Source organism: Anser brachyrhynchus, assembly GCF_964034855.1.
Source record: "Anser brachyrhynchus genome assembly, chromosome: 1".
NCBI classification, from domain to species: Eukaryota; Metazoa; Chordata; class Aves; order Anseriformes; family Anatidae; genus Anser; species Anser brachyrhynchus.
In genome coordinates this window covers 132,331,589-132,352,175 of record NC_137694.1, presented here as the reverse complement: position 1 = coordinate 132,352,175, position 20,587 = coordinate 132,331,589, and the positions used below count along the sequence as shown (strand labels likewise).

The 20,587-nt window shown below is 40.1% G+C and overlaps 1 protein-coding gene and 1 long non-coding RNA gene across 5 annotated transcripts in view; one reads left to right on the top strand and one right to left on the bottom strand.

Annotated features, from left to right (window-relative positions):
• EGFL6 (EGF like domain multiple 6) overlaps positions 1–13,347 on the top strand; it is a 49,491-nt gene extending 36,144 nt beyond the window's left edge. The window contains exons 9-12 of the mRNA XM_080554316.1: positions 5,017–5,097; positions 7,137–7,223; positions 9,926–10,191; positions 11,385–13,347. Coding sequence (XP_080410442.1) covers positions 5,017–5,097; positions 7,137–7,223; positions 9,926–10,191; positions 11,385–11,480 — 530 coding nt within the window. The 3' untranslated portion in view covers positions 11,481–13,347. The remainder of the gene's footprint in view (positions 1–5,016; positions 5,098–7,136; positions 7,224–9,925; positions 10,192–11,384) is intronic.
• LOC308177423 overlaps positions 1–20,587 on the bottom strand; it is a 135,828-nt gene that overhangs the window by 111,360 nt on the left and 3,881 nt on the right. The gene's annotated exons all lie outside the window — the stretch shown is intronic.

Genomic DNA, 20,587 nt, shown 5'->3' with positions numbered 1-20,587 from the left:
ATTCTAGGCTTTTAATTCTGAACAAGATACTTCTCCCAGTTCATCAGGACGTTGGCTGTTAAACTCATTCTTTTCTACACCACTGTGCAAGCAAATAATGATATAGTGAATGTAAAGGAAGCTAGTCTTCATTTTACTACCTATTATATTGTTTGACTTTTTTATAGTGCCCACTCTGGTTTTCTGGTTGTTTTTGTTTTGTGTTGTTTTGTTTTGTCTTTTAACAAGCTTTGAACATCAGAGAGCAGTGATAGATAGACAACAAGAACCGTTGTTGTGAGAGTTCCCACATGCCACAGTTGTAAACACTTTGGGACTGTGTATGTTAGAATTACTAACAGTGAGTTTTTTCTCCCAGATTTTGTGTGTTATTTTTTACATTTAGACTAACTAGACTACCTAGGCAAAAACAGGCATAGGCATTTTCCAGGGGATGGAAAAAACAGCCATAGCAAGAAACAAAAATATGTACCACACGCCCCACAACTAGCTTCTTTAAATATTTGGGTGCCTGTATTCCTGCTGTATGTCTGTTCTTCCAGTATTGTCGCCTCAGGATGCTATGGGTGATTTATAAGAAATATAGACCCATTAACAGGGAAAAGAAAAATAAAGCTTTAAGGATAGCACATGCGTTACTGCAGACAAAAAGAAAATAATTTTCAAGCTATAAACCAAACCATATTTTTTCAGACAAAATATTATTTCCAGGAGTATTAAATGTACTGTAAGTAACCTTATATACAGTTGTTGGCAAAGCAGAGAGGTGAAGCCAAGTGCACATAAAGGAAAATCTGTCCTTTAGTACCAGAGCCACTTAGCAGTGGTGTTCTGTTTCTGAAGCATGTCCCTGAAACAGTGCTGCACAGCTATTGTACTGAACTTCTGCTCATTGGGTTTGGGGTTTTTTGGCTTTTGTTTTCACTTTGGGCCTTCCTTTTAAAATTGCAGCTTATCCAAGCAGTGCATTTCCAGATGTGCTCCTGAAGACTTCCCGTTGCTTTGGTGATCTCATTATCCTTTATTTGACTTGTAGACTGACTTGAAGGTCTGTCTACATGATACTTTGCAGGTGGACCTGAGCTCACTCCAAGCAATCCGAGCACAAGGCAGCTCCAAACAAGAAGTCATGTAGTCAGAGTTGGTGCAACTGGTAGGTCAGTGATACAAACCTGTTCAACAAGCAAACGGAACTGCTGTCCGCCTGCACTTCAAGGAGGACACTGCTGTGCAAAAGGATGAGTGTGAACCTAACTAGCTCTTTTGCAACACCTTGTAGTGGTGGTCTGTCACCTTTATTACTTAGCTACCCAAAGTTCCCCTAACAGAGGGAATGGCTGGAAGGTGGCTCTCAAAACCGATCTGTTTCATTATGTGCAGCTCTCCCTGGAAGCCTGTTGTTTTTAAGGTGGAATTCTGAACTTCTTTTAACCAAGTTTCATTTCTAAATTTGTGTCTAAATCCCCTTCATGGCACTCTATTTAGGCATGTTTATATTAGGGCAATGCCTGAATGGTTCATTTTAGCAGGACTTTCTCAAGTATTTTCTGAAGGTATTCCTCAGAAGTGTCCCCATGACAGCAGTCGTGTCATCAGTTATTTCAGAGTCGGTTTATGTGAGTCCTATTATTTTTATGCAAGTATGTTTCTCAGGATCGTTCCAACCACCTGATCTAGCTGGGACTGTTGCATTTTGCAGAAAGTCTCTTTCCCAGGCACAGTTCCTGCAGTCAGTACAATTGACAAGCTGCACCTGATGTGACTCAAACCGAGAGATTTCTTTTCCTCAGAGCAGAGGCGTTACTCAGACATATGTCACAGACAGCAACACTGACTTTCTTGCAGTCCCGGGAGCCTGTGTCAGCTATAAGCTGACTGCTCTCAGGAATGGAACATCGCCAATTTACTTATGCCCAGCTCGTCAGGCACTCAGAGACACAGCTCCTATGGAAATTGGTAGTAGTTGGTTACATAGATATCCCTGAGGACCTGGGCATTAATTCTCTCTGCCATTAATTCCTGCTCATAAGATTAACCCATCGTAACTCGTAAGAGTATAGTGATGGCAGTAGCACTTAAGAATGTGTCGCACCCTGGTGCAAAGGGGTTTATATGTAACTGGAGATAATATGACAGCTTTTGCTGCAGATACATTGGTGGGGGATACCAGCAGTACAGAAAGAAAGGGTGGACTCTGCTGCACCTGAAGTGAGACTTAAGTGAGCTTTTGTTGGTCGGAGTGTATTCTTGTGGAACAAGAGACAAGGACTCTCTGGAAGGCCTGCATTTCTGCAAGCACCAGTGGACCGCAGAAGAGCTGAAAAGTGCGAACCTAACTCCTGGCTAGTACTTAGGAGGGATAGACCTTGGATTCTGGTTATGTCCCATGATGGTCCAATGTCAAACGTAGGCACCTTCCAAGAAGTTAGGCTTCTTGAAAACGTCTCTGTAAGCTGAAGAAATACAGTTTCTCCTAACTCTCTGGTGATATCTTCCAGTAAGTGGAGAACCTGACTGTAATGCCTGACACTGAAAGCAAAAATAGATTTGGATATAAAATTTTACTCTTTTTATGTACATGACAGTTCTTCACTGGAAGCATTTGCTGCACACAGGTACACCTGCATGTATATCCCTCAAGTGAATTCAAGTGTAATTCAATAACTTTGTAAATAAATCATTCTGGCAGCTGCTATCTTCTGTTAAATTGCTCTAGTCTTTCCAGAGCTGTTCATATTTTAATAACTTTCTTCATTTTGGCAAGGGTTTTCACAGCCTGAGCCTCTTTCACAAAGCAGGAGGCCAAGTTTATGGCATGACAGTAAGCTTAACACCTAAGCACTTTGCGCATGTTCCTAAATCTGTATATGTAGACATATATTAATTTGGAGAAAGATATATTAATCTTCGCCTTAAGTAAGAATATTATCTAGGTGATTTAAGTAGTGGTCCAGGTGAGGAGAAGGCTGCAAGGGCAACAAGAGGGGACACGTTCCTGGCAATTCGTCAGAAAGCTCATAAGATTGCAGGAGTCTCCTTTCTTGGCTCAACACAGTCCCTCTGGAACTGCCTCCAGGGCCTCGTCATTGCTGTGTGTTTTCCCTGGTGTACAAACAGAACACTTTTTTACACTTTTGAAGGAGAAGAAAAGTTAAGAAATGGTATATTCTATGGCACTTGGAGGCTCTGGTTTGAAGGGTTTGTAAGCATATTCTTAAACTTGAGCATGTGCTTATGACTTCAAATATGTTGGAGTATTTTGTTGGGAAGCCCTAGATAAGTGGAACTCACTGGAACAAACTCCCAGTTGAACAAATGTGTGTGTATATGAAAGTCATGACTTTTAAAACAGTTGGCAGCTTTCTAGTAGCATGACTAATACAGTGCTGAGTAGAGAAACCAATGTCCATTTCCGTAGCTCCAGTCAGCTGGCACTGTTGAGGAAGCCTGAGCTTTTCTTAGTGCTGCTTCCCATGTGGTATGGCTGAAAAAGTGAACTTCTTATGTCAGGCTTTCCACTAGCACCTTTTGTAAGCAGTAATCCAAAGGACCATCCTTCCCTCCTCCCTCCTTATCCTTCCCATCCTTCCTTGGCCTCAAGTTGAGCCAGGGGAGGTTCAGGTTGGAAATGAGGAGACATTTCTTCTCAGAAAGAGCAGTCAGGCATTGGGACGGGTTGCCCAGGGAGGTGGTGGAGTCACCGTCCCTGGGGGTGTTCAAGGTTGGACCTGGTGCTTAGGGACATGGTTCAGTGGGTGACATTGGTGGTAGGGGGATGGTTGGACCAGGTGAGCTTGGAGGTCTTTTCCGACCTTAATGATTCTATGATTCTGAGTCTTCTTGTATTCCTAAGTATGTATGTATATATCACAGGTATCATCTGCATGTGTGTTTGCAACGGATGGAGTCCTCTGCCAGTGAAAGCAGGTCTTCCCGTTGCCTTGTGTGATTAGTTACTTATGCAGGCACCACACTGAGAAGTTGAGGTCATCGTTTTTTTTAGTGTGTACACTTCTCCTGTCACCACTTAAAATAATACAAAAGAAGCTTAACCACAGAACTTCAAAAATACTTAGGGCTCAGGCTGACAATCCATGGAAAATAAGAGTTTGCAAGCTTCTTGTACCTTTGTAGCTCAACAGATGTGAGAGCTTTTGCATTTGTCTCTCGGGCTGTGGATGATTTATTTTTTTTATTTCTTGCAGTACCTTCTTTAGTCTGATATTGTAGAGAAGGCACCTAATGTTCATTTACTGCTGCTGTACCAACTCTTCCAGTTTGGCATAGAGCAAGTCAGTCAATCAGTTTTTACAAAAGAGCTTGCTCAGGGTTTTCTACCATGTCTGATGATCAAAACATCAGGCTGTGCTTGCCAGCTGATGCAGGGAGGGTGAGGAAGACACAGGGCAGTCTCTGCACCTTTCCTTCCCAACAGACAGCGGAGCTGATGAGGCCTGCAGGAGAACACGTGCCCCAAGAGAGAGCACAGCTTTGGAAAAATCATCTCCTAGAGATCCCATTACAGCAGCACAGATACCTCCCACTTGAACACACAGCTGTGGGCCTTTGGTCTCCTAAAGTATATGGCTTTTACGAAGTCTCTCACATTACCCATTTTTTTGAGGTTCCTGTTTCCAAACTACTGCCAAGCCATTCAGTCATTGTCTTTGCTATCTCATGGTGTTCATCTACGGCAATCAATGCTTGAAATTTTGCAGCAAGAAAGCAGATCATCATGCCAAAGAAAGATCATGTGCAAAGATATTTGGCCTTGCAAACCTTGCAACTCCATTGCCCACATTTTAAAAGGCACAGTGATGTGGAAATCAGCAATTTAAACAACATTTTAGTATTCAGAGTTAGTATCTAACTGGGGTTAGAATTGTTATTTCGGTGGTGGAGTGAAAAACACATACATTGAATTATATAAATAAACTATTGCAACTGGTATAAAGGAATAAAGTTCCATTTTCTGTTCCTGTTATGATTCAGCACTTGATGAATTGTTTCCACCAGTTCCCCAGGGTAAAGAAGCAGCTGCCTTTGGCCCCCTTCTGGCACAGAGAAAAGTTCCAGTTTCGAGACCAGAGCAAGAAGGTACTTTATTTTTATTCTGTAATGTTTTTCCTGCATATTGTGTGTTTTCATGACAATCTGTATCACCTAAGCCTCAGAACCTCTTTAAAAGTCTTTACATAAAACAAAAGCTTAATGAGCATTTAGAGACAATATCTGGTGAATATCTGGCGAAACCATTCTGCCAGTTCCAATATGGTTTTGTGTCCTTTTCAGAACATCTTTAACTGTTGATAAGACATGTATAGAATGTCCCCCAACATGGAAAAGTGACTTGCAATTGAATTTTACTTATTTATTTCAGATTCATGAAAAAATAAGGTAATTTTGGTTACTTACAAAATGCAGCCATGTTAGAGGAGTGTTGCATAGCACACAACCATATCCCAAAGTCCTTCAGCTATTTGCTTTTTTTGTGTATCTTGTAATCAACAGGAATGAGTATCCCCTGAACAAGACTGAATAAGTATTTAGCCTAAATCTTAAATAGCCTAAATAAATTCATGATAGCTCCCAGTTCATCAGTAAGTCCCGTGGGTATCAGAGTAAGGTGATACTCTGTTCTTTTTCACATTAAAAAAAAAATTTGTAATTCAGTGGAACATACAAGGCCCAAGACCTGCCAATTTATGTACACAATTTAAATTTCTGCCATGCCCTAGGAAACTGCTTCACACATTTGCTAGCATAAGACTGCACTGCCTTCTGGTAACTATAACAGATTGCAGAGTGTCTCAGGTCAAAGCAGAGCATACAAGCAGATCAGAGAGCATTCTCACCCTCTCTCCTGGTGGGAAACAGTTCCTCTGTGATGCAGTGACTTGATTTTAAGTTGTGCAGCCTTTCTGAGGTAAGTGGAGCTAGCAAGAAGCTAAAAACAGGCTTTGGACAGAATGATGAAGCTGACTGTAAGGACCTGATTACAAGAGCCAGGAAAAAAAAAAAAAGACAAAAAAAAAAAACAGAATCCAAGAGAGGGAACTAAGAGATCATATTGAGCTAATGCATTTACAGGGCAGCGACGTTCTGTGGAGTCACGAGCTAAGTGTGCAGGGGCTGAAATGTTGGGGTTCACTGTAGCTGAGATTCATTTTAGGACAAGGTGGGTTTCACAAAAAAACTATGGAGATATGATTCCAGATCTTTAAAAAAAATTAAAAAGGCAAAGATGCTGGCAGACATTTAGTGTGAGATAGTTTTTGTTGTTTGTTTGTTTTATTTTGTTTTTGAAGTCAGAAAGTAGTGCTTTTGGAAACAAGACTTAAATTTATACAGTAAAACTCTCCAAATGTCATGTCCTGCACTTCTCTGTCTCATGATAAAATGCATGAAAAGAACAAGAAGGATCCCCCCTTCCAAGGAAATACAGATGACTGACATACTGTTCTTAATCTGATCTGTCATGCTGGCATTTCACAGTGTTTATTTCTTTATATATGATGCTTTTCATCTGCACAGTCACAAAGGCTGTGCTGTGCTCTGTATGAGACATTTTTTGCAGTGTGCTCTAAAGATCAACTGATTTGGGCTACTTCCAGCTCTCTATAATATAAATTGAGTGCTGAAGTAAAGGATTCCTCTCATGGGAGGACAGCTTCTCACTTTCAATGGAATGAACTGGAGCTTGTGCATCTCAGCTGATTACAACTGCAGCAGTGTCACATATGGAGAGAGTAAAGCTTGCAAGTTGGCAGATCCTAAACTACTTATGATGTTAGAGTTCAAAACTGACATCTCAAACTACACCTGGCAATCAGCAGGCATTCAGTATACAAAACTCACAGCACATTAAAATCATGTGCACATGGAAATTTGGCAGTAAAAAGTCACAATACATATTTCTGTGAATTAAGGAAAGAATTACTACATAAATTCTAGTGTTGTGCTTTTTTTGCAATTTAATCTAGGTCAAAACTATCTGAACTCAGATTGCACATAATTTTAGAATGACCTATACACTCATAACTAGGTGAATAAAAAGCAAATTATTTTTATCAGTACTTATAATATAACGCTCCACTTATCTCTGTGTCTCCATTGCCAATTTATTTTTTTCCCAGTTGATTGCAGCTTCAGTCGAGGGGTCTGCGACTGGAAACAAGATACTAATGATGACTTTGACTGGAATCCTGCTGATCGAGATAGAGGTATTTAAATGTCTTCCCCCTAGCCATGCTTTGATTTGGTGTCTTACCCCCTCCAAATAAAGGGGGATGGAGGAGAAAATAAAATAGAGAATTAATTTTCCTATCAGTGGGTTTTCTCTGTAAAGAAATAATCATAAAAAAGAGGCAGCAGAGAAGGCTGGGAGGGGAAGCTGCTTCTTTGAAGTACCCAGTGGCAATTGATACTTAGCAATTTCAACACAAGGGAATCAAAAGATGAGAAAAAAGGAATAGAAAATAACAACTGTTAGGAACTGCAAGGTACAAAACAATGGGAACCATATTAGCTGCATGTTGTGTCTCTCCAAGGCTGGTAGGACCTTTAACCACGCATTTGCCATTTAGATTGATGTGGCAGTGTTGCCACTCACACTGCTTAGAAATAGCACTGTGATAACTGCTCAGAAATCTCAAACTCCACAAGACAAAATAGTGAAGGCATTCCTTAGAATGAAGCAAGGGCAGGGTGCTACTCAAGAAAAACTGATACCTGATGTCCTGGTTTCATCCAGGATAGAATACCTTTTCTTCATAGTAGCTGGTATGGTGCTGTGTTTTGGACTTAGGTGAGAATAATGCTGATAACACAGTGGTGTTTTAGCTGTTGCAGAGCAGTGCTTAAACCAAGTCAAGGACTCTTCAGCTTCTCAGGCAGCCTTGCCAGCAAGGAGGCTGGGAGTGCCCAGCTGGGCACAAGAAGCTGGGAGGGGACAGAAAGCTGACACAAACTGGCCAAAGGGATATCCCATCCCATATGGCATCGTGCCGAACAATTAAAGCTGAGGGGAGTTGTCCAGGTGGTGCTGCCATTGCTCAGGGACTGGCTGGGCATCAGTCAGCTGGTGGTGAGCCATTGCATTGTGCATCAGTTGTTTTGATTATTCTTTTTGTTGTTATTGGGTTTTCTCCTCCCCTCCCCTCCCCTCTCCTCCCTTTCTCTTCTCTCCTTTTCCTCAAGGGTCCATGCTGGGACCAATACTATTTAATATCTTTGTCAATGATAGAGATAGTGGCATTGAGTGCTCCCTCAGCAAGTTCCCAGATGACACCAAGCTGAGGGCTGCAGTTGATATACTAAATGGAAGGAATGTCATCCAGAGAGACCTTTACAGGCTTGAGGATTGCACCCATGTGAACTTCATGAAGCTCAACAAGATCAAGTGCTCTGGGTTAGGGCAATATCCAATACCAATACAGACTGGGTGTTGAGTAGATTGAGAGTAGCTCTGATGAGAAGGACTTGGGGATAGTGGTGGATGAAAAACTCAACATGAGCTGTCAATGTGTTCTTGCAACTCAGAAAGCCAACTGTATCCTGGGCTGCACCAAAAGAAGTGTGGCCAGCAGGCCAAGGGAGGTGAATCGCCCCTCTGCTCTGCTCTTGCGAGACCCCACCTGGAGCCCTGCGTTCAACTCTTCTGGGGCCCCCAACATAAAAAGGACATGGACCTGCTAGAGCAAATCCAGAGGAGGGCCACAAGGATGATCAGAGGGCTGGAGCACTTCTTGTATGAAGAAAGGGTGAGAGAGTTGTGGTTGTTCAGCCTGGAGAAGAGAAGGCTTTGAAGAGGCTTCACTGTGGTCTTTCAATAAATAAAGAGGGCTTATGAGAAAGACAAAGAAAGAGTTTTTACCAGAGCCTGTAGTGGCAGAACAAGGGATAATGGTTTAAAACTGAAAGAGGGTAGATTTAGGTTGGATATAAGACATTTTTCATGATGAGAGCAATGAGGCCCTGGAACGTGTTGCCCAGAGAAGGTGTGGATGCCCCATCCCTGGAGGTGTTCAAGGCCAGGTTGGATGGATGGAGCTTTGAGCAACCTGGTCTGGTGGGAGGTGTCCCTGCCCATGGCAGGGGGGTTGTACTAGATGATCCTTAAGGTCCCTTCCAACCCAAACCATTCAGTGATTCTATAGTTCTGTGATCTTCCCCTGTGACCCAGGAAATGTTGCAGGTGTTACAGTGGGAACCAGTGGATTCCGTGGACCATTGCTCCAATTTCAACATACACGTTCTCTGTCTCTCCCCTCACACTCTTTCCACCCCAGTCTTTCCTTGCTAATCCTTCCTCTCCTGCTCCTTGTATTTCCTTTTCCCCAGCTCCTTTCTCTGTGCTGCCACTTCCAGGAAGACCTTACCCTGACCTTAACCCATTTTCCCAAATGTAGATCTGCTGATTATGACTTCATTTATGGGCCCAGATGTTTTATCCCTTTCTCTCTTTGTGTGTCTCATTCATTCCATTGGTCCTACAGGATTTGTGGAATAAGCTGTCAGTTCCTTTATGAGTTTGTCATCACTGCAGAGGACAGTGGGGAGAGTTTTGAGATAGCTCAAGTACTGGAAATGATCTGACCACAGAGGCACAGCAGCATGTTTCAAGCTATTGCATTTGAAAAAAATGAGTTGATTTTGCCTTCGAAAGATGCAGACAATTGCAATGCAAGGAAGAATGACTGTAATTGCCAGTGAAATATGAACTCATCTCCTTTGTAAACCGATCTGACTTCCAACAGTGCAAGCTGATTCCTTGTAAAGTATAATCCCTGCTGCTTTTCTCCAGACTGATTTTAAATTATTCAAGTAACACAGCTTCTACTTATTTTCTTAGCAAAATTTTACTCAATTTGCTAATAAATAGCTTGAGTCCATTAAAGATGTATTTTCCTCTTTTTGTTACGAGGTGATGGGTACTACATGGCAGTTCCAGCCTTTGTGGGCCACAAGAAGGATACGGGACGTCTAAAACTTCTCCTCAATGACCTCAAACCAAAGAGCAGCTACTGCTTGATTTTCAGTTACCGACTTGCTGGCGAGAGAGTGGGGAAACTTCGAGTGTTCCTCGCCAACAAAAAAACTGCTCCTGTCTGGGAGGAGAACAAAGGGAAAGATGAAAGGTGGAGAACTGGAAAAGTAGAAATATTTCAGGGGGCTGAAACAACCAACACTGTAAGTACAACACAGTTCATAAGTCAGCTACCATAACCAACAGCTTAATTTCCCAATCCTGAAATGTTGTGCCAGCTGTTTTATAGGCATCACATACTGGCAGTTGAAAGGCTTATGTGGAACGGGAAACAGGAACACAGATTTTAGGAGGCAGAAAAGTTATTATCTGGTTGTAATTTCATAACTGAATTGCCCAGTTGGTTAGGACACTAATGCCAGTAATTCTATCATTTTGTAAAAACTACATCAGATCATAAATTATCACAAACAGTCAAAATCCATTTAATATCTAATGCAACAGAAGGCACACATATATCCCTGGAAAAATGAAAAATATCCCCATTTCATAGAAAAGGACGCTCTCAAACCACATTATCCAGACCAGTAGTTCAAGAGGAGACCTCATTTATTACCAAGAGCAGACAATCACCCTAGGAGCAGGACATGCTAGCCAGCAGGGAGCACTGTGCCCTGATGTATATCTGAAAACTAGCTCAATCAGGGCTTCAGCAAGTTTCTCCTTGAAATTTTAGAGCCTGATTGTAATTTATGTGACTGAACATTTTCAATGCTGTGTAAAGGGTTATACGGCACAATTGAATACTGTGAGCATAAAGGAAATGCTAGACCTTTTCAAGGTTCTTTGTACTACTAGAAAGACGTAGAAGAGCCCTTACATGAATAAGAAACAGACTATAAAAAATAAAACACGGACATCCTATTCATAAAATCAACCTACTATATATGTGTGTGTATATATTACTGTAACTAGTAACCCACTTTGTATATAGTAGTTAGATACATATGTATTTACCAGATATATATCCAGAGAGATGGAAAATGAATAATTGTAATATCTGCAAGAAAAGGAGGGAACTAACATCACATACTGTGATAGTGTAACATTACTATAATAGGATTTCACTCAATTTGCATTGTCTTTGTACAATGAAAATAAGTAATCTTATTAAATGAATCCATTTGGTGCTGTAAATCTGTGCAGAGGATTATCAGCCTAGTTCAAATAATACTCACAAATTCTAAAAGCTGCAAGGATTTGAGTCATTAAGTCTTTCCTGTATTGTAATAAAACATTCCTCAAATATAGCATTGTAACTAATTACCTTTAAAAGTTGCTAAATGGTTGGATAAACTACATTTTCACTGTTAATACATCTCTTTTCTTATGACAGATCACTTTTGAATCAGAACGTGGGAAAGGCAAAACTGGAGAAATTGGAGTGGACAATGTTATACTAGTTTCTGGTCTGTGCCGAGAAGAGACCTGATAATGGATATTTGAATGTACTGGATTTAATCCTATTTTAAATATTTACATTACTAGTAGTTTATTTTTTATAATTTTCATTACAAGGAAATGAAAATATAAAAACTGTGCCTTGAACTTAATGCAGCAATGCAAACAATAACTGACGTGCAACATGCAGAGAACACTTTTTAATGAGTTATTCTAATACATGGTTTGAGTGTAGCACTACTGTATTTTAGCATTCAAGGTCAGGGTTTCTAAAGTATTAAAATGTTTGTCTAGCTTTATTACAAATTCTATATGCTTTCATTCCTTAAACCTCTTTTCAAGGCTATTCTTAAGTCTTCTATTGCTTTCTTCTACTTCACAAGAACATAAAGCAGTATTTAAGAGGATATTACTACTTCTGGTGATGTAATTTTAACTTCCTAATTAGTGTGAAGATATTAAATTTATTCAACAGGTAAGAGGAAAGAGAGAAGCTTTTTTCTGTCTTGACGGAGCTGAATTTTAAGTGGAATCATGTCTTTGAGGAATGTTTTCATTGCTAATAAAGTATGCAAGATACCTTGTTTGTCTTTGGTGTCTTTGAGTCACACAAATCACTGTTTAGAAATGATCCTTTTACATTGTTATAAGCATGTCATGTTCATCACATACAGGCAATGTTACCGACTGCCATCCGAAAAACAACAACAACAAAAAGAATGACCCATTATACTTAAGAAACCTCGTATTATGTACCAACCTTCAGGAGCAAACTGGTTCCTGCTGGATTGCAGAACTCCTTTACCCCACAAAGGCATGAAACAACTGTCTTCATTTTCCACTAGACAGGATGGCTTAGTGGCCTCACAATAATGCTCCTTCTTACATAACCAATACACAGACACACACACACACACACACATATCTTTGTCACAAGTTCTTCATGTGTCATGTTCTTCGAACATCAGCTAAATGGATGGAGACTACCTACCATCCCCAGGAATGGGGAGGTAAGCAGAATCTTCTCCCACAAAGCAGGAGCTGATACCTTGCCCCTCCTGCCATACACGTGTATGCACACATAGGTATGTGCCTACATGCTTAAGAGGGTCTGGAATCCAGGTTCCACCTTTTCTGAAAAGAAGCTGAATGGCTAGACTGTGGGGAAAAAGACCATCTTCTCTTTTGTGATCTCTTTTGAAAATACCCAACAGTCCACATCCCAAGTAAACAGAGATGCTCATGGAGAAGCTCCAGTTCAGGCAATGTTCAGCTAAATGTGTATGATTTTCCACTTGGTTAGCTCTGCATATCTTCTTCTAGGCTGACTCCTCACTGTTTATTATTAGTGATGCTCTTTATTTCACTTCTTTTATGAAGAAGGGGATATCCAAAACAATTGAATAGACTTTTGGAGAGAAACACTGGAGAACCTGAAAGAATTCAGCCTACACAAACGTATTTTTTTTTTTTAACAAAAAACAAGTAAATCCAGAAGCTCAAACACCTTGTATTGCACCTATGAAGCAAGTCAGGGATGCTTGAAACATTTCTTGTTATAACACAATCTTTTTGTATTTTGCACACAACTGAGAAAAGTGTAAGCAAGATTGGAAATGTCAAGAAAATCTACAAAAGCTATATAGTTTGGAAATACTTAGTCTTTTTTAGAAATGCTGTTTTATGAAACAGATGCTCTGAGAACGTATATGTCAGCTTTGATGTATCAATTTCTTCACTGGTGTCTTTGGATGTGCTGAGTAAATTATGAAATAGGGATTTGAGAAAAGCAAACTCTCTTCAATCTCAGGGCAAAGACACTGGGATTTTCAAAGCAAGGAGAAGCTTCCCTCCAAATGGATTGAATGCTCGCCGTGATATCAAAATACCGGGAGAACCTGGTCAGAGTGAGGCACAACATTAGGCTTGAGTGAAACGAGTATTTATTTCCTAGACTGGGGTCTGACTGTCTGAAGCTGAACTACTGTGGTGGTTTCACCCTGCTGGGGAGTTGAGCTCCACAATCGCTCTCTCACTCCCCCTCCTCAAAGGGACAGGGAGAGAAAATAAGATGAAAAGGGCTCAAGGGTTGAGAGGACAGGGAGATCCCTCACCAGTTATTGTCACAAGCAGAACAGACTCTGCATAAGGAGATTAATATAATTGATTTTCTATTGATAACAGACAAGAGCGACGAGAACTGAAAGCAAACTAAAGACACCTTCCCCCATCCACCTTCTTCCACCTCCTGCCCCCGAGTGGCACAGGGGAACAGGGAATGGGGGCTGCAGTCAGTCCCTGACACTTCGTCTCCGCCGCTCCTTCACGGTCCCTCTCTGCCCCTGCTCCCCGTGGGGTCCCTCCCACGGGATGCCGTCCTGCCCGAACTGAGCCTGCGGGGGCTGCCCACAGGCAGCAGCTCTTCAAGCACTGCTCCCACACGGCTCCGTACCACAGGGTCCATCCATCCCCCAGGAGCAAACTGCTCCAGCACGGGTCCCCCACGGGGGGCTCCTGCGTGGGCTCCTCTCCACAGGCTGCAGCATGGAGACCTGCTCCACCCTGGTAAACCATGTGCTGCAGGGGAACTTCTGCTGTGTGCCTGGAACACCTCCTGCCCTCCTTCTGCACTGACCTTGGGGTCTGCAGGGCTGTTTCTCACTCCTCACTTTTTTTTTTTTCCCCCTTCCTTAACTCTGCTCTCCCAGAGGCCCACCCGGTGTCGCTCCCTGGCTCGGCTCTGGCCAGCTGCAGGTCCCATTTGGAGTCGGCTGGAGCTGGCTCTGATGGGACATGGGGCAGCTGCTGGGCTCTGCTCACAGAGGCCACCCCTGCAGCACCCTGCCCACCTCTGAGTCTTGCCACATAAGCTCAATACAGCTACCCTTACTGAACACTGAGAAAATGAAAGATCTGTTTCACATAACAGTTAAAGGGCATATTATGCCCACTGTCATTAATGCCTCAAAAGGTTCTTGCAAGTGATATATTTGAAATATGTATTTAGAGCAAAGTCTAACTAAAAAATAAATAAATAAATAAGGTGCAGCTAGGCATTTCTTATATGTGCAGTTATTTGCCATGGAAAGATGTTTTCATCCTCTGTAATTATCAAGGGTTAAATACTGCATGCGTAAGGCGCAATATCTACAGACTATTTGCTCAATACACAAAGGATAGAGAGCAAACACAACGAACATGGTGTGATATGGAGCCAGATGTGCCAATATTTATTTGCTGTTGGTCAAATTATAGCCCACCATGAATCATGACTACAGCAATCGCCTCAGCAATAGCATTCCATCCAAAAGACAAGATAAAAAGAAACAATTTTGCTTTTCATGAAACGAGCAAGAAAGTGATTTGCACTGATGCATAAAGACTGCAATAACTGCTGTAAAGCCTTCTGTAGTAGACAGAGAAGTTTTTTGTCATTTGTTTGCGATGGCTTATCAGGCTCAAGATAGCTTGCATTACAACAGATCAAAATAATTCTAGCACAAAATCCAAAGAGCAAAACTGAAACCTCTTTTATTGTGAATAAATTTGAAGATGGTTTCTGCAGAAGCAACAAAATACATCACATTACATATAGATGTTCATATAAATCGCATTAGCACACCAACAAATTAACTAGTGTTGTTCGCACCATTCACTCAGAAGACCCAACTGCTCAGGGCAAAAGTTCCACGTTTCTCCTTCAGCTGAAAACAGTTAAAGGGCATATTATGCCCACAGTCATTAATGCTTCAAAAGGTTCTTGACAGTTTTCTGTTACTGTAAAATGTGAAATCCATTATCTGCTTGATTGTTCTAGACAGCGATGAAACTGCACTGGGACCATTTGAAACTATTAAAAGTATACTATGATCAAGTGGTTTGAACTTTGATGGTGAAATTTGCAGCTCTTAAAGCTGATAATAAACTTTGGAGACAGTACTCTGCTTTCAAGTTGGTGGAAAAAAAAAAAAAGAGCTTCTAGCTAATTATGCAAATCTATACTACATCCCTCAAAAAGTACCCTACGGATGTGATCATTTAAAGGTTGTATAACAAAAGGTTTCAATCACTTTTCTTCAACTGCCAAAAGAATTAAAGGAGATATTTCATTTTGTCAACCTTGAATACATGGAAGTGCTGAGGCATGTTCCTGGAAGATGATTATCTTATAACCTGCAATTGAAAAGAACTTAAAACATTTTCCAGCTATTAGATGTTATTTTTATACATTAAATAAGGATTCCCCACTGCAATTTTTAAGGATCATATAGATGAAGATAATGGAGAGATGCTCTCAGAGACTGATTGCCACTCATATCCACTTCATAACTGCTATAATGTTTTAGGATAGAATCATAAACCTGCATGTACTAGAAGCACTGGAATTCATGAAATATATTCACGCAAAGATACATAACAAGAAAGTATTGGTGATAATTTATTTGGTCATATGTGCACTGTTACATAAAAGCTTATCATGACAATAGATTTTTGATGGAAAAGAATTATTAACCTCAAAATACCTGACTTCACAGGTTGATTTCAACAAAGTTAGACATTGTCTCTCCAACCCTCCCCTTCCAAGTCCCAACTCCTCCACAAGTGAATATTACAGAACTGTTGAAAGAACAGATTGTTAATTTTTTATTTGGGGAATATTAGTCTTTAGTGATTCAGTAAAGAGTTACTAGGTTTTAGAAGGTTCTTTTATTACTATTATTATTATTAATTAAAATTAAAATTAAAATTTAATTTTTACTTATATTTTAATAGGATATAACCTAGTGCTCTGTTTGAAAATCCTTGTTCTCTCAATTTCTTATAATTGCTGTAACATATTATGCCAATTTCTCTCAAATGCACACCTGAGAAGAATAGGCTCCTTAGATGTGAGCTCACAAGGCCTCAAGCTGCGCCAGGGGAGGTTCAGGTTGGAAATGAGGAGACATTTCTTCTCAGAAAGAGCAGTCAGGCATTGGAATGGGTTGCCCAGGGAGGTGGTGGAGTCACCATCCCTGGGGGTATTTAGGGAAAGGTTGGACGTGGTGCTTAGGGACTTGGTTAATGGATCTTGGAGGTCTTTTCCAACCTTAATGATTCTGTGATTCTATGAAATCATTTGAATAGTCATCAAGATTAAAGCTCAGGTCCTCAGATTAAAGCTAACCTTAAACCCACATTTAAAGTGTTTTATTAACTCATTTTAAAATCAAACCAGAAGACCTGACTGGGTAGGTCAACAACCCCTGGTCTCAAACAACAAATTCATATTTGACTAACCAACATAAGAATGGTTATTTGTGGATGTATAGCAGAAAAGAAGATGCAGAGAGAGGGAACTGTTTATCTCAAGTTATCTCAGGTTAAGTCCTCTGAGCTGTACTTACCTGGGCAAGTTACTTAGATGGCTTCGTAACACTCCGCTAAACTCAGGAACTATATATTGACAAGATGCATAGTTTTTGTATTAGCCTAGTACTTGCGATACAATTCTACTTGGAAATCATAAGGATTAAAAGAACAGTAAGATCAGTGATTGTTTAAAACAGCCCTCACAATATTTTTTATTGAATCCTATTTGGTGGCCGTTCATCAGCTTTCTGGTAGCAATACACTAAAGATATGCTCTTCACAGTGTCTGGGGCACATGGAAATAAACAGCATGAACAGCCATGAATGGGAGAGGTGAGCTGTGTTACTGCCAAGCTCATTCACCACCCAGTCCTGAAGGTTTTACCTAATCATGCATAAGCAGCAGCGATTCAAAGCCAGGCTAAATAAGTTCATGACCTGATCCATTCCTACCCACCAACCCCACCCCCTAAAAAAAACCAGAAAGGGATCCTTGAAAGGAGTAAACATCCAAGACTTCTTTCTTTGTGTGAACGAACATGCTTCAAACGCTGTCTGCGTGGAGGGGGGAACTCTCACAAAATGAAACCTGTTGGAGAACTAAAGTATTGCCCATTTCTTGGATTTTCAGTCTATGAACATGGAATGTTTGTAGGATTCCCTGAAGAAACCTTGAACTGAAGAAAGTACTTTGGGAAGAATTACAGCACTGGACCGTGAAACAAATGCCACAACATGAACTTCTCTTTCTGTGGGCCATTTTCTATTTCTTTCAAAGTTTGCTAGATCTGAGCAACTCTCTTAGGATTCTTGTATCACATCATTAACAACAAAACTTTACAATGTCTTGGAGCGTAGGAATTGGATCCCTTTCATGGAGCAACTGGAAAATGTGTTCCAGGATTACGTTTAGTTGATGAGCATTTGCCCATCAGGCCAAACTAGAATGATTATGAAGTAAAAAACAAACAAACAAAATCCATACAGTGTGGAAGTTTTACCCTCAGAACCAATTGTTTCATGCTGCAGATCTAGTTCCGCTGCACCATACGTTGCTTGCTAATTTAGACATGGCCTAAGGTGGATACAATCATTTTAAGTTGTTGAATGCAAGAGTAAAAGAAGCATCTTATGTAACATGAAAAATGGCTTATGATTCCAGGAACGGGGTAGTAAGCACACCTGATTTTGTAGGACATCAATGATGTTAGGTATGAAATATTTGTAAATATGGTAGTAAGGCTGTTTAAGCACTGAGAGTGTTTTTTGTTTAAGATGCAAGTAAACAGATGGTTTTCTTAGGCAGTGGGAGAGTCTGAGTCTTCTTTCTCACCTCTTTATCACCTAGTTATTCATTTCCTTCTATACCCTCACTATTGCACCAATCTGACAGTTTGTCAGACCACACTGAAAAACTGCATCGCTGAAGTGATCCAATTTAGAAACAAAACAAAATTGAAATGGTTGGCAAACTGCTGCATTTTGGAGAATAGGAGCTGGGACAGAGGCACGAGAACTGAAGCTTCGTAAGTCGACTTCCCCATTGGAGAGAAAATGCAGTGAAGCTCTATGCTTAGCCATTTCTGAGCTTAAACTGTGTTCTTCAGGAAGCTTGCAAAGTTAATCTTAAATAGGATTATGACTTCAGTGATATTACAAAGTCAAAATACTGTTTGTGTATGTTAAGCACTAGAAATTATACCAGGTAAGATGTAAAGCATGCATCTAAAATACTGCTTAGGAACTGTTCAGTTTTTTTTGAGTATATTTGAGGTTCTTTTTATAAAGGAAAGGATCTCTTTTCCACTGAAAATAACTTTGCTACATCTTATTTTCTTTGCTTTCACTAGGACAAAAAGATTATGAATACAGTAACACATTGTTAGGACTTGATGAAATCAGTATGTGATGTTAATAATACAGGAAGTATTACATTAAACCATGCAGTATTGCTTGTAATAACGTTCATAATTTTCACGTGACTGTTTAAAAGGAGAAACAGTTAACCAAATGTTAACAACAATTAGGCCAACCTTCATCTCGGTCTTTAAACAGCTAAGGAATCTCTTACAAGCAAATTGTTACCTGTGTGTCTACTGAGACTTCACAGCCATTATGTTATATACCAGTTTGGAGGACAAATTAGGACTTTGACTGAGTGGCTTGCATGGCAAAATATTCACTAAACACTTAAAAAACTGAGTAGGAGTAAGGTATACTACAAAGCACACCTTCCTCAGCCATCACCAGATACTGTTTTGTGCAATTAACATGTCATAGGAACAAGGATCCACAACACCACAAGTACCTTTTTGCTCTCATCCTCATGCAGTCCCAGTGAGAATGATAAAATGTTCCCTATGAAATGTAAAGTAACATCACGTGCAAAATTTCAGTCACATCTCCTTCTCATCAAGTGAACTTTCTCATTAGTGTTCAGACACCATTTTCAACCACTGATATTGTATGTGGGATTGTCATATCTGCTGGTGAACAATGAAGACTTACCCTAAACTAACAGGGATCCCTCTTAATCGGTCAGTGCCTTTACTAGTCATATTTGGCTTTCTAGATTTCCAGGGATAATTTGATCTAATTCTTCCTAGTCAGGAAACAGAAAAATAAACATAATATTTCAGAGTCTGTGCCATAATTCTGAACAAATCCATTTTATTCAGTCATGCTAATAAAGATTTTCTGAATTGTTGCCACCTCTCATTTGTTTTTTACAGTCATATTATCATGGAGATTTAATACAAAAGTATCCTGTGGCCAATTCAGTGCTTTGCAAACCTATAAAATGCTGTATGAAGCATGAATTAAATATATGTTTCTCTACATGCTTAATAGTATTTTTAGTAGTGATATTTGTAATTCTGCCTTTCTTTGGTTTTCATTCAGGAAGCAAGAACATTTTTTATCATTTAGCACAGCTTTGGTGTTTAAGCTTCCTGCCGAAGACAGGGAGACAAATTCTGTTCTCAGCCATGTTTATGTAAATCTATTATTCATCTGATTTCCATACTGACACTTTGATCTATACTGTTTACCAAGAGCAGAACTTGAGTTTGCCTCCCCCACTAGAAGCATTTCTAGCAAGTGACCATTTACCGGTTCCCTTTTAGGTTTTCAAGAAGGATGTAATTTCCCTGATTCCACTTCATTAGAAACAGCTGCTGCTATTACCTGTGCACAAGGTTTCAGAAAGTTTAAACCACAGCTTCAGTGCTTGTGTCTAGGGATTTTACAGGAAATGGCTATCCATCAGTCCTTCCCACCAAAACATGTTTTCTCTGAGCTATTCTGAAGAGGCAATTGTTACAACTCCAAGAACGGTCAATAAAAAGTACAGACTAAAGCTTATCCCTTTGAAAAACAATTGGAAGAATGAAGACTTTAAGAGAACTCATAAATATTTTGTTTTAAATAGTTACATTACATATATTTGGTGAATGGGAGTACAACTCTGCAATAATTCATTGCTAATACCTTATCAATACACGTCTTCAAAACTGGTAGAAGAAAGCTTTTTATTTCATGAAGAGAAAGTTTATTATCATTGTTCTGATTTCAGCAATGGCAATCTCTTTCACAGGTATGGGTCTAAGTTAATAGACAAAGTAATTATTCTGGCAATTTTGCCATTTTCCTGCCTGATGGCATGCCTGAAGTGTTCACATGTTCTTATGCGAATGACTCTTATGTAGATCACATGCAGAAAATGGAAAATGATCTTTCATTTAAAATCAGTAATGATAAATTATTATAATATGTCCAAAATGATGT